This window comes from Rhinolophus hipposideros (genome assembly GCF_964194185.1).
Source record: "Rhinolophus hipposideros genome assembly, chromosome: 20".
NCBI classification, from domain to species: domain Eukaryota; kingdom Metazoa; phylum Chordata; class Mammalia; order Chiroptera; family Rhinolophidae; genus Rhinolophus; species Rhinolophus hipposideros.
In genome coordinates, this window is record NC_138066.1 from 48,866,586 (window position 1) to 48,878,877 (window position 12,292).

The following is a 12,292-nucleotide window of genomic DNA, read 5'->3' on the forward strand; positions in this document are numbered from 1 at the left end:
GAGATTGGGGCCTGGCGAGGACCTTGGGCCCTGGCAGTGCTGACAGCCTGATGTTTCTCCCAGGTGCACGCTGCACCCCAGCGACCAGCTAGCCTTGGAGGGCCCACTGTCCCGAGTGAAGTCTCTAAAGAAGTCCCTGCGCCAGTCCTTCCGCCGGATGCGTCGCAGCCGGGTGTCCAGCCGGAAGCAGCGGCCAGCTGGCCACCCGGGAGAGGTGAGGCCGAGGCCAGCCATGAGCCCAGGCAGAGCTGGGAGCAGCCACAGTGGGCCAAAGTACTCCTCCCTCACTGCTTGCTTTGGCTGCAAGCACAGGCTCTGGGCTCACCACATAGGTTCACCTCCTGCCCCACTGCCCACCAACTATGTGGCCTTGGATAGGTCACACTGCTTCTCTGTGCCTCAGCTTCCCCAACTGTAAAAGGCAATAATTATAACACCTTGGGGTCAAGTCCTCAGTAAATGTTACCAGACAGGGAGTGGCGTGGGCCGTGGCCAGTCTCCCCCTAGAAGGATCTGTTTTGAGCAATAGATGCCTTAGGGAGGGGAGGCCAGAGCCCACCCTTAGGCCGGCCCCACCCACCGCAGATGCAGGAGGGACGCGCCCGCGCAGAGCGGACAGGTCTGCAGAACATGGAGCTGGCGCCCGTGCAACGGAAGATCGAGGCCCGCTCTGCAGAGGACTCCTTCACGGGCTTCGTCCGGACTCTCTACTTCGCTGACACCTACCTGAGGGACAGTGAGTGGCCAGCCTGAGGTGGGAGGGGCCCAGGCGAGCGCCCCCTGACATGAGGGTATGTTGGAGGCTGCTGGTTGCCTGGCTCTTGGGACCCTCAAAGGGGTTTCCCCTTGTGAGCCAGGGAGAGATCAGAGCCTCCACCTGTCTTTCCCTCCCCTGCCTGGGCCGCCAAGTCATTTTGTCCTGGCTTCTTATCCAGGCTGCACCAATCTCTAGAAGAGTGACCTTGGACATGTCACTTCACCTTTTTGGGTCTCAGCTTCTCCCCCTGTAAAATGGGGGAATATCTTCCTCCTAGAATGACTGTGAGGGTTGGGACATGCCATGTGCCCTATAGAAGCTCCCCTGGCTGTCCCCTACTGCCCTCCTGCCAGGGCGAGGGTGGGATGAGGGGGCTGTCTGCCGTATTGTGAGGGCCTAGCTGTCCTGTGTTCAGGGCTGCTGGTGGTCAGAGAGCCTTCCCAGCCTTCCCCCCATCTGCACCCCAGGGACAGGCAGGACCCACAGCAGCTCCATTTTGCAAAGGAGTGAGCTGAGGCTGACAAGGTTTGCTGACAGGGCCTTGGAGTTATACGGGTCGTGAGTGGCAAGACCGCCCTGCAAGCCCAGGTCGCCTGGCTCTACTTGACCTCCAGAGCCAGAGTTAGATATAAACCTTTGCCTCCTGGCAGGCTCCCGCCACTGCCCCTCGCTGTGGGCTGGCACCAATGGGGGTACCGTCTATGCCTTTGCCCTGCGTGTGCCCCCTGCCGAACGGAGAATGGATGAACCGGTGCGGGCAGAGCAGAGTGAGTGCTGGGCAGGGGAAGAACAGAGGGTGCTTGTCTGCCTGTGCGGGGGGCGGGCTGGTTTCTCCAGCCTCACCCTTCACCCGCCCACCAGCCACCTCCTGTCTCCTCCCCTGTAGCCAAGGAGATCCAGCTGATGCACCGAGCGCCCGTGGTGGGCATCCTGGTGCTGGATGGGCACAGCGTGCCCCTTCCCGAGCCCCTGGAAGTCGCACATGACCTGTCAAAGAGCCCAGACATGCAGGGCAGCCACCAGCTGCTCGTTGTGTCAGAGGAGCAGTTCAAGGTGCCATACGGGTGGAGGCGGGGTCCCCAAGGATTCCCTGCGGCGGGGAAGGGGGGTTCAGACCCCAGGCGCAAATGAGAATGGCTGGGACTCCCTTAAAGCTATATTTGTTGAGGCGTGTGAGAGGCTGCAGAGGCCCAGGAAAGGAGAGGGCCCTCAGTGTGGAGTCCCTGGGCCCCAGGCTCAGCGGTGGGAACACTGAAGCAGGACCTGTCTGTGGGACAGAAAATGCAGACATGGAAATAAGTGGCCCCAGTGTCCTTGTGGTCCAAGTGCGGAAACGACACGTCCAAGCACGGAGGGAGCGCTGAGACTGAGCAGGCTCCGCTGGGAAGCTGGGCGGCGTCCGGTGGACGCAGGGAAATGAGAAGTCCCTGTTTGGCTGCACTGCAAACGGGTCTGGCCATGCGTGTGACCACAGCCCTGTGCCCCCAGGTGTTCACGCTGCCCAAGGTGAGTGCCAAGCTGAAGCTGAAGTTGACCGCCCTGGAGGGCTCCCGGGTCCGGCGGGTCAGCGTGGCCCACTTCGGCAGCTGTCGAGCTGAGGACTACGGGGAGCACCACCTGGCCGTCCTCACCAACCTGGGCGATATCCAGGTTGTCTCGCTGCCCCTCCTCAAGCCCCAGGTGCGTTACAGCTGTATCCGCCGTGAGGACGTCAGCGGCATCGCCTCCTGCGTCTTCACCAAGTACGGCCAAGGTGTGCAGCTGGTGGCCCAGGCCCTCTGTGAACAGGGCTGGGTGTGGGGCTCCCGCTGCGCTGCTGGGCTGCTGGGAAGGGCAGCCAGGGGCGCTGCAGCCAAGGCCGGGCTCTTTGGGCGGAGAGCTTCGAGGGAGATTCTGGCCCCGGTTCCCCCGGGTGGAGGCCCCATTGTCAGCAGCACAGGGCCTAGGGGACTGGGCTGGCCTTACCTATTAGGCCTCTCCTGCACCCCCCAGGGTTCTACCTGATCTCACCCTCGGAGTTTGAACGTTTCTCTCTCTCCACCAAATGGCTGGTGGAGCCCCGGTGTCTGGTGGATTCAACAGAAACCAAGAACCACAGCCGCCCCCGCAATGGATCAGGCCCTGAGAAGGCCTTGGGCCGAGCCAGGTAGGGAAAAGGGCAGGTAGCCTTTGCCCCAGCCCCTCCCCCTGCCCCGTCCTAAGTCACCCACTGGTAGCTGGCCAGAGCCCCCCTCCCATGTGAGCTCAGCCTACACTCTAGGCTCTAGCTCTTTGCCCCCCGTTGTATGACCCTCCTTCCCATGTGAGATGCCATCCAAGACAGGTTTGACTTACCTCTCAGGAGCCTCCTGCTCAGGGCAGGCCAGGTCAGCTGACTTTGTTCTTCATGGGACCAAGGCTTTCCAAGCAAGAATAGGGAGCCTAGTGGCCCCCGATCCTTACTATCTCTCCTCCCACAGGAACTCAGGGAGCCAGAGTGATGGAGAGGGTAAGACAGGCCTCTGTGAGGCCAGGGGAGTATGGGGGCAGAGGTATTGTGAGCACACCTGGGCCAACGGGGCCCAGACTTGGGGATGGAAAGAGGGAAGGGGGCCCCAGGTGAGCAGGTTAGCTGGGAGTAGAAACAGCATTCCTTCCAGTCCTGGGCTCTGGGCTCCAGCACCCCCACCCCACTAAGGAGGAGCTGGGGTGGAGGACCCAGGGCCCACCTGACCTGGCATCTGCCTTCCAGACAGGAGGCCTGGCCCCGTGATGGAGCACGCTCTGCTCAATGACGAGAGTGAGTCAGGCGGGAGTTGGGGCCTTGGCAGGAGGGATGTTGGGGGTAGAGGAGGTTTGGAAGGCCGGGAGGAACGTAGGGCCATTTCCCTGATGGGGGCAGACTCACCCAGCACCTTATCAGTAAAGGGGGAGAAAGGCTTGTGTCTGGCTCAGCCCCAGCTGGCCTCACCAGGCCTCTGTTCCCCAGGGGTCCTGAAGGAAATCCAGAGCACGCTGGAGGGAGACCGAGGGTGAGTTACTGCCCAGGCTTGCAGGGTTGGGGCCCACGTTGCCAGGAGAGCTCTGAGAATGAAGGTCCTTGTCTGGCCACTCGAGTCCCCACAGAAAGTGACTGCCCTGTCTTTGCCCACACAGGAGCTATGGCAATTGGCGATCTCAGCAAGTGGTCATGAGGTACAGCCTCAGCAATGGGGGAGGTGGGGGCTCTGGGCACTGCTACGGGCTGGGTAGGGGCAGCTGGGAGGATGCGCTCCTGGGGAGGGATAGTTGGGAAAACCCTTTTCCCCCTCCCCAAGCCCCTGAGAACCTTCGGGTCCATCCCAGCCTTGACATATGCCCTGGTCCTCCTGTAAAACTCCGCATCTGGGCTCAGGGTAGGTGACAGGCCACCGTCCCGCCCAGGATGCACCTGAGTTGCTGTCACTCTACCTCATTCCGCAGCAGAGTGAGCGGGCCACACGTCCAGGCTGCACGATGAATACACTACTGAGGGCTCTTCCTCGGGGCACCGGCCCACCTGGAAGGGCCCATGCCCTGGGCTGGGCTAGGGGCTGGGGGCACCCCAGCTTCCACCCCACTGCTGCTCCTGGCCTTGGGAGAGGAGGGACCCAGGCTGTGGGGCTGCCCCTCCCCAGGCCTTGTCTGTCTCCTTCCTTTTGTCAATGTTGCACAGTTTTTATTATCCCCCCTTTTTTGTAGTGGGCTGAGTTTTAAATTATAAATTTTAACTGCCTCTGGGTGAAAGAGTTTTTAATAAATAATAAGGTACTTTATTACCTCTTCACTGGTCCAACGACTTTAGTTTTTTAACTGTGCAGAAATGTTCCACGTCAATGGAAATGGTTGTTAGCTGGTTCCTTGTCTTTGCCCCGGGATTCGTCCCCTGGACCAGACTGGTGCTCGGGAGAATCCGCCCCTTAAGCCATTGGAATCAGAGCAAACGTACCTGGTTGTGTCTGAACACTACGACACTTCTGTCTTTGGGAATAAATGGCAGGAGTTAAGCGTCTTGAGTCTGACCGAATCACTGGGCCAGGGCTGAGGGAGTCCCCTTGCTGTCAGAAGGGGAAGACACCCACAGTATCTCAGGTCTGGTGGCGTCTTCCATACTTCAGGGAAGGACGGGGGTTACTGCTGATGTGGGGGGCAATGCCCTGAGGTGAAAGGTTTTACCCGCAGATGAGGGCCTGGATTAGACAGCTGTCAAGGTCTTTATAAGCCAGGGGTTTGATTCTTCTGGGCTATAGCTTTACTCACCAGTCTTTGTTGAGCACCTCCTATATGACAGGTGCTTGGGTTCCGAGGTGGCCAAGACGATAAGGGCCCTGCCCGTGTGGGGCACATAGTCCTTAGAAGCGCAGGAAGCGTTAGGATGAAGGAAATTCCAGAACCTGTGAGAAATGTGCCAGGGGGTGGGGGGTGACCTTAAGCTGTGATGGGAGCAATGACCGGGAATTGGCTGGGTAGAAGGCGTGGTGGGCTGGGCAGACAATTCTGCAGAGGACGAGAGGACGGCATTCTGCAGAGACTGGTCTGCTTGCTGTGGAGACGAGTAAAGAGCTGAGGGTGGCTGACGGGAAGTGTGTTGATGATGAGACCACCCAGTGGCCAGGGCCAGCTTGGGAGCCCTGGAGCCTCACGAGGGTAAGGATCCATGTGCCACAGGAGCCCACCTCGACCAGAGCAGGGAAATGAGCTGCTGGAAGGACACTGAGGCTCTCACACTGCAGAGGATGGATGCACCGTGGGGACATCCTACCCAACCGCCCCCCAGCCGGGCACGGCCAGCTCGGGAGTCTGGATTTGTTTTCGAACATCTCTGTTGACGAACATTTCGGTTTACGCACACCGTAAATTTTATGGATCTATGGTATCCTTGGATAGTAAAATTCATGCTAAATTTGCAGTTTTAGGGCTTAATTTTAAAGGTCTGGAACAGATTAACCCATTTTGCATTACTTTCTATGGGGAAACCACACCTCGGTTTTCGAACTTTTCAGAACTCGAACAGGCTTCTGGAACTGGTTACGTTCCAAAACCGAGGTACCACTGTGTTAGCTAATGTCAGTGGTTCGCACATTTTAGTTCTCAGAAAACATTTTCATATTGGGAGTGTGAGATCAACAATTTCATTGATAGGTGTGCACAATTGGAAGGGCCTGGTATTCTCTGAAAAGTGAATTAATGGAAGCTGGGCTGGCATCGAGGGAGGAGCTGGGGGTCCTGGCAGCAGCAGTCCAGGGAGAGGTGATGGTGGCAAAATGACAAAGATCACTGCCTTGGAGAAGGTGAGTGAGTGGGAGGGGTCCCTGCTGATTCCAGGGCCTTGGAGATGTACATGCAGTCGAGACTTCAATCTTCAATATGCAGAGGTGGGAGAGCCTTAGAGTCCACTTAAATTTGGAAGTCAGGCAGCTCCAACCTTTGAACATTGGCTTTGCCTCTGACTGGCTGTGTGACCGTGGGTATATGACCCCACACCTGTGCCTTAGTTTACTTATATGTAAAATAGGATATAATAATAGGGACTACCTCGGAGGGTTGTAAGGATTAAATGAGTGTAAAATTGCACGGCACCTGACTAGTAAACACCCAAAGGAGGTGAAAGTTACTGTGGATGGTGTGGGTAAGGCTCACCCGCTTCGCGAGCAAAGCAGGTGAAGGAATGAGTGGGAAAATTAGGAGGAAGAGAGGATAGAGAACTGGGCTAGAGGTTGGGGTCTTGTTCTCCTGGGTGTCAAGTTGACCAGTTCAAGGTGTACATTTTTGTTGTATGCTGTTTTCTTTAAATTATATTTCACAATGTAATAGAACAACAATAAAAAACTAACAAAACACCTTATGGTAGCTGTGCGCCAAGGTCGGCCTGGCCCCCAGCATCCTGGAACAATCCTGGGGGTTAAGGGAGGAGGGTGGTTGCCCCCTGGAGCCCCAGGACTAGGGGTATGGCCCAACAGGTTCCTTCCGCACCTTTCTCCCCATGCTGGGCAAGCAGTGGGCCCCCTATGTGGCGCAGTGCCAGGCTGGCCTGGCTGGCAGCTACTCCTGGGCAGCAGGGTTGTCCTTTCTCTGGCCTTTGCCCGCAGCTGCAGCGTCTCCTCTTTCCTGGGCGGCCTCCGCTCCATTGTTGGCCGAAGGGGTCAGAACCCGCAGCCACCTGCATTATTGATGCTCCTGCGTAAGACAGGAGACCCGAGGGGTAGATTGAGCCTGTAGACTCCGCTAGAGCAGAACCTGGGGAGTGCGCTGCGGAGGGCTGAGGGAGCCTGCGGGTAGCCAGGTCTTCGGGAACAGGAGAGGAAGAAGACACCTGGGAAGCCCCTCTTCACTGGGCACGCCATGGGTGGGAGAAAGGGCAAAGCACCCCAACGCCGGGAGGGACCCGAGGGTCCAGCGTCGCGGGAGCCGGAGTCCCCGTCCGCCAGCGTAGATGGCGTGCCCAGCCGGGAACGCCGACAGGGTCGTGGTAAGGCCCGAGAGCTAAGACCAGTCTTGGAGCCGGCCACCGCGGGAGGCCAGGGGGTCCACAAACCCTCAGCGGAGAGGAACGGGGGCTGCAGACGGCCGGGGGCTGGTCCTTCGTCGGAGGCCCAGGGGAGACAAGAAAGCGCGCGGCGTCCGGGACGCGGGACTAAGAAGAGCCGGGAGCCCGGGGACAGCCATGCGGGGCGCCTGGAGGAGGAGAGTCTCCCTCGAGGAGAAGGGACGACAGGCGAGCGCGGCCGCCACAGGAGAGAAGGAAAAGGGCGGGGACTCGATGAGGATACGTCGCGGGGAGACGGAGGCAGCTCCTGTCGGGACAGTGAAGCCCGCGAGGCCCAGGACAACGGCAGCCAGAACAGCGGGGCTCCAGAGCTGCGGCGCAAATCGGAGCAAGCGGACATGGGCTCGGGAAGTACGCAAACGGGGTCAGAGCCAGCGCTGGAGCCGGGAGAGCTCCCGAGCAGCGACGGCCCGAGCAGCGATGAGCCCCCCGCGACACCCCGGAGCCAGGAAGGATCGTCGGGGACGGGGCCCCAGGGAACGCACGAGGATTCCGGGACGGACAAGGACTCGAGTCCGGAGGGCGCCGGGCCTGGACGGGGCCCACTGGCAGCCCCAGGGTCCGCGAGCCAGGACACCGAGGCCGAAGAGACTGAATTGGGCAGAAAAGCCATGGCCTCCAGCCCCCTCGAGAGCAGGCGCACGTGCGTCCCTCAGAAGTCGCGGGCTTCTCGGGACCCCAAGCCTGCCCGGGACACGAGTGACAAAGGGACGCAGCGGGAGGCGGAGCCGCGGGACGCCGAGCCCGGTGGAGCCGAGGTCTCGACTGCCTGGAATCGGCGACGCCAGGTCGGAAAGGTGGTGGGGAAGGTGCAAGAGGCAGCGGATGAGAGCGAAGCGGGAGCTGAAGGGGGAGACGGGCCCGGTGACCCAGCACCGCTCGCCGCCCTCGTGGCGCTCCACAGGCTCCGCGCGAGGCCCCAACCAGGCCCCGCTTCCCAGGCCGCGGGTCCCCGCCGCGCGGGCCTCAAGGAGCGGCTCCAGCGCGTGGCGCGGGCCTTGGGCCTCCTCCGGTGGCTGTGGCGTCGGCTCTGGCTCAGGGCGGACAAGGGGCAGGGGGCGGGGCCGCGGGCCGGCGAGGAGCAGGGGGCGGGGCCGCGAGGGGGCGGTGGGCGGGGTCGCGGGCCCCGGCTGCGCAGCCGTCTAGCGCTGCGCCTGGCGGGCGTCGCGGGATTGGGAGGACGGCCGAGGGCTCCCCCTGGCGGCAGCGCGAGCTCCCCACAGGCGGCGACCGGCCCAGCCCGCCAAGAACCTTCTGAGGACGAAGACCCGACCCGGGATCCCAAGTTCGCGGTCGTGTTTCCCAGGATTCACAGGGCGGGGAGGTCGGCGAGCAGCCGGAGTTCAGAGGAAGCGTCCGCAGACGCCCCCGCCGGGGAGGGGCTCCTTTGGCCTTGTGCAGAGGCCTCGAGGGGCAGTGAAGGGCGCAGGGCAGGTGGAGAAGGGGAGGCCGGACCCCGCCGCGGCTCTCTCCTCCGCCCGACTCCCCTCATCGAGCTCCCACTAGACGAGAGCGGCTCCAGCAGCGAAGCAGAGCCCGAGGCCTTGGAAGCCGAGGCTTCGGTGCACTGGGCGCAGGGCACGGACACCCGCGAGGACCCTGGGCTTGGCACCCACGCTCTGCTGCCCCGACTCGCCTTGGAGAGGAGCCTGGGCCCCTGTGGGTCCCCGAGGGAACGGTGGGAGCCGGAGGATGAGACGGAGGCGGCGCTAGAGAGGGAACTGGAGCTGAGCCTCGGGCCAGGCCCGGCGGCGCCGTCCTTTCCCAGTGCGGACGGCAGGAGCCCCTCGGAAGCCCTGGCAGACACCGAGGACCTGGCCCGGCTGCGGTGAGTGAGCACGCTTCCACGCGTGCCGCGCCTGGGTCACACAGCGCCTCAGGGCGCACCCACTCCCGTGTTCATACGTTGTAGAGGCGATGTTGCCTCACTGAAGGCCCTCTGGCTGGAAGGGGCAGGTGAAGGGTGGGATCAGGGACCTCTGCCTGGACTTCCTTCTCCAGCTGGCACCACGCTTCCCTCTGGGTCGGCAGCCTGGTCCTGCTTGGAGCCCCTGAGGGGTAATTTACTTAGCAGCTGGGTCCGTGTCACGCGTGAACAGGGCTCGGAGAAGTGCATGACTTGCCCAAAGTGTCTCTGCAGCCAGTGGCCGCACTAACCTAGGACTCCCCTCCACCCAACTCCCTGCTCCTCTACCCTGCTGTCCCCACAGACTGGTGTGTGACAGCTCCGTGCTTCTGTGCCTCAAGAAGAGGTTTCACCTGGGCAGAATCTACGTATGGGGGGCCCCAGGGAGGGGATGGTGGGCTGGCACTCCCTCTCCCTGGAGATCAGAGGGCCCTCCGTCCACTCTGGAGCTTGTCCTTTCTGGGCTGGGTGCTGAGGGTTCAGCACCCAGCCCAGAAAGGAGCCGGGGGCTGGGCCGGGGACCGTCAGAGTCCCTTTCCATTTGCATCTCCTGCTCCCTCCATGTTCTGGTGAGAGCTTCAGCTTTCTTCCCCAGACCTTTGGGGGGCCCCTCCTGCTCGCTCTGAACCCCCGCCAGCCCCTGCCTCTCTTCTCATCTGAAGTCCTGGCCAGCTACTGTCCCAGGAAGGCCCCCAATACCACCCCGTAAGTGACGTTGCCTCAACAATCCTTTGCTCATCCCCCAGGCTGCTAAGGCCCAGCCTGTCCCATTGACCGAAGTCCTAGGGACTATGGGCACGTCCTGCCTTCACCTCGAAGGGCGCTGGGTGCCCCTGGCAGCCTTCTCATCTGCCCCTACCCTCTTTCCGCAGACATATCTTTGCCATCGTGGCGTCAGCCTATAGCCGGTCTCAGAGCACTGGGCAGGGCACCTGCATTCTTGTCAGGTGGGTCGTGGCTGCCCTACCAGGCTGAACCCACAGGCCACACTGAGGGCTGGGGGTGAGGGTGGGGCGCATGAGGTCTGCATTTGAAACGGTCAGTTTGCTCCACTGCTGGGTGGCAGCTCGGGACTTTCTAAGGACTGTGTTCCTGGCTGAAGTCGCCACATGTGCCTCTTGAATTACACATCTCGGGTACATTTTTCTGTTTGGTCTCCATGCCCGGAATCTATCTTTCCACATTTTGGGGGGTCTCCTTTAGGGTGAATACCACCTCCAGGTGGGCATGTCCCCACCTCATGGGCTCAATGGGGTCAGCCCATGTGCCCCTTCCTGGAGACCCTAACAGCCCTTCCCTCCTGCAGTGGGCACAGTGGTTCAGGGAAGACAGAAGCTGCCAAAAAGATTGTGCAGTTCCTAAGCAGTCTGGAGCAGGAGCAGACAAGGGACAGAGGGTGTCAGGTAAGGGGCAGCTGGCCATTTCCCAGGGGTCTAAGAGGAACCATCCTCCTTTGGGCCGGGAGGGTGGTCTTCAGGCCTCTGGCTTCTCCTCAGGGGCAGCCCCAGGCATTGCCTACTGTGGGGGCAGGGTGGGGTGGGGTAGACTGACCCTCCATGGACCAGCACATTCCCTGGGCAGAGTGCCTTCAGAAGCATACCTGATCAGTGGGCACGACTGCCGCCCCTGGGGATACTTGAATGCCCTTCCCCCATCCAGCTGGATGACGTGCTGCCCTTGCTTGGCAGCTTCGGCCATGCCAAGACAGTCCTCAATGCTAACGCCAGCCGCTTCGGCCAGGTCTTATGCCTCTGCTTGCAACAGTGAGTGATGGGGGTCCAGGTGGGCACAGGGGGCACGCATGATTACTTCCCTTTACTGGGAACCTGAGGCTGTTGCCCTTGGGTCCAGCCCATGGTGGGTCCCATTCTGAGTGGGGCCCCTGGGTTGCATGCACCCTGGGTACCCCCAGCCAGTGTCCTGTGCCTACAGTGGGGTCATCGTGGGAGCTTCTGTGTCACATTATCTGCTTGAGACCTCAAGGGTGGTGTTTCAGGTAAGACCCACCCTGCTGCTCAACACTTGCCAGCTCTCAGAGTGGGAAAGAGGCAGGGGCCGCTGTGTGTGGAGTGGGGGGCTGTGGTACCTAAGCCCCCAGGCCTGCCTTCCCCAGGATTTGTCCTTGCTGACTCTGGGGCACAAATCAGGCCACTGCTCCCCCTAAGTCAGTCCTCCTCCAAGGCCCAGGCTGAGCGGAGCTTCCATGTTTTTTACGAGCTACTAGCAGGGCTGGACCCTGTGGAACGGGAGCGGCTCTCCCTGCAGGAGCCAGAGACCTACCACTACCTTAACCAGGTAGGGACAAGGCGCATTGGGTGCAGGCAACAGGGCCTGCCCATGGAAAGTTCTCGGCAGAGGGATCTGAGGGGGAGCTGAAGTGGAGAGAGGCTATGGGTGGCCAGGCCCTGCTCCCCACCCCTGCTCTGCCCTGTAGGGCCGGGCCTGCAGGCTCCAGGGCAAGGAGGATGCCCGGGACCTCACAGGACTGGTGAAGGCCCTGCAGGCGCTGGGCTTGTGCCCTGAGGAGTTGACTGCAGTCTGGGCTGTGCTGGCCACCATCCTGCAGCTGGGCAACATCTGCTTCTCCTCATCAGAGGTGAGCTTCCCCTGAGGCGCCGGACCCATGTGGCCTGTTTGCATAATCAGGGCAACAATAATGATGCCCATCACTTGTGTGAGGGACACTGCAAAGCCCTGGGCCACCTTCAGCTGTCCGGGAAAGCAGGCAGACTCCCATTGTATAGACAAGAAAACTGAGACCTGGATTTTCTGCATCTACGCCAATGCCTGTCCCCCAAGCTGCCATCACTGGGAAACATACCTGGCGCTTATTGAGCAGTGTTATGTACCTGGCACTGTATAAATTTATGGCCATATGTTTTCTAATTCGGTTCTCATCACAACACCTGAACCTCAGGGGCCTTGTGTCCCCTTTAATAGTAAGACAGTGGAGGCTGAGAGAGGAAAGACACTTAGTAGGGCCAGCCAGCTAGTAAAGAAGTCAAGTCAGGACTCACATTCTTAGAATCCAGAGCCAGCTGCTACCCGCCCAGGTCTACCTTTGGGTAGCAGGGCAGCTTGTTAG

The 12,292-nt window shown here is 60.7% G+C and overlaps 2 protein-coding genes across 18 annotated transcripts in view; both read left to right on the plus strand.

Annotated features, from left to right (window-relative positions):
- The window catches only part of LLGL2 (LLGL scribble cell polarity complex component 2), a 33,548-nt gene extending 28,782 nt beyond the window's left edge, over nt 1-4,766 (plus strand). For 2 of the 17 annotated variants that reach the window (XM_081028923.1, XM_081028925.1), the window contains exons 16-26: nt 64-214; nt 586-736; nt 1,408-1,524; nt 1,644-1,810; nt 2,246-2,510; nt 2,750-2,903; nt 3,217-3,245; nt 3,489-3,536; nt 3,726-3,768; nt 3,893-3,931; nt 4,131-4,759. In XM_081028923.1, coding sequence (XP_080885049.1) covers nt 64-214; nt 586-736; nt 1,408-1,524; nt 1,644-1,810; nt 2,246-2,510; nt 2,750-2,903; nt 3,217-3,245; nt 3,489-3,536; nt 3,726-3,768; nt 3,893-3,931; nt 4,131-4,170 — 1,204 coding nt within the window. In that variant the 3' untranslated portion in view covers nt 4,171-4,759. Of the gene's footprint in view, nt 1-63; nt 215-585; nt 737-1,407; nt 1,525-1,643; nt 1,811-2,245; nt 2,511-2,749; nt 2,904-3,216; nt 3,246-3,488; nt 3,537-3,725; nt 3,769-3,892; nt 3,932-4,130 lie in introns of all 17 variants that reach the window. The other 15 variants (XM_081028916.1, XM_081028922.1, XR_013991958.1 and 12 more) reach the window with 11 other exon arrangements.
- Nucleotides 4,767-7,096: 2,330 nt separating this feature from the next.
- MYO15B (myosin XVB) overlaps nt 7,097-12,292 on the plus strand; it is a gene marked incomplete at its 5' end in the record, with an annotated part of 32,072 nt that continues 26,876 nt past the window's right edge. Inside the window, 10 exon segments of the mRNA XM_081028041.1 lie at nt 7,097-9,129; nt 9,512-9,575; nt 9,803-9,912; nt 10,080-10,154; nt 10,498-10,504; nt 10,506-10,610; nt 10,867-10,970; nt 11,140-11,203; nt 11,389-11,502; nt 11,642-11,803. Coding sequence (XP_080884167.1) covers nt 7,097-9,129; nt 9,512-9,575; nt 9,803-9,912; nt 10,080-10,154; nt 10,498-10,504; nt 10,506-10,610; nt 10,867-10,970; nt 11,140-11,203; nt 11,389-11,502; nt 11,642-11,803 — 2,838 coding nt within the window.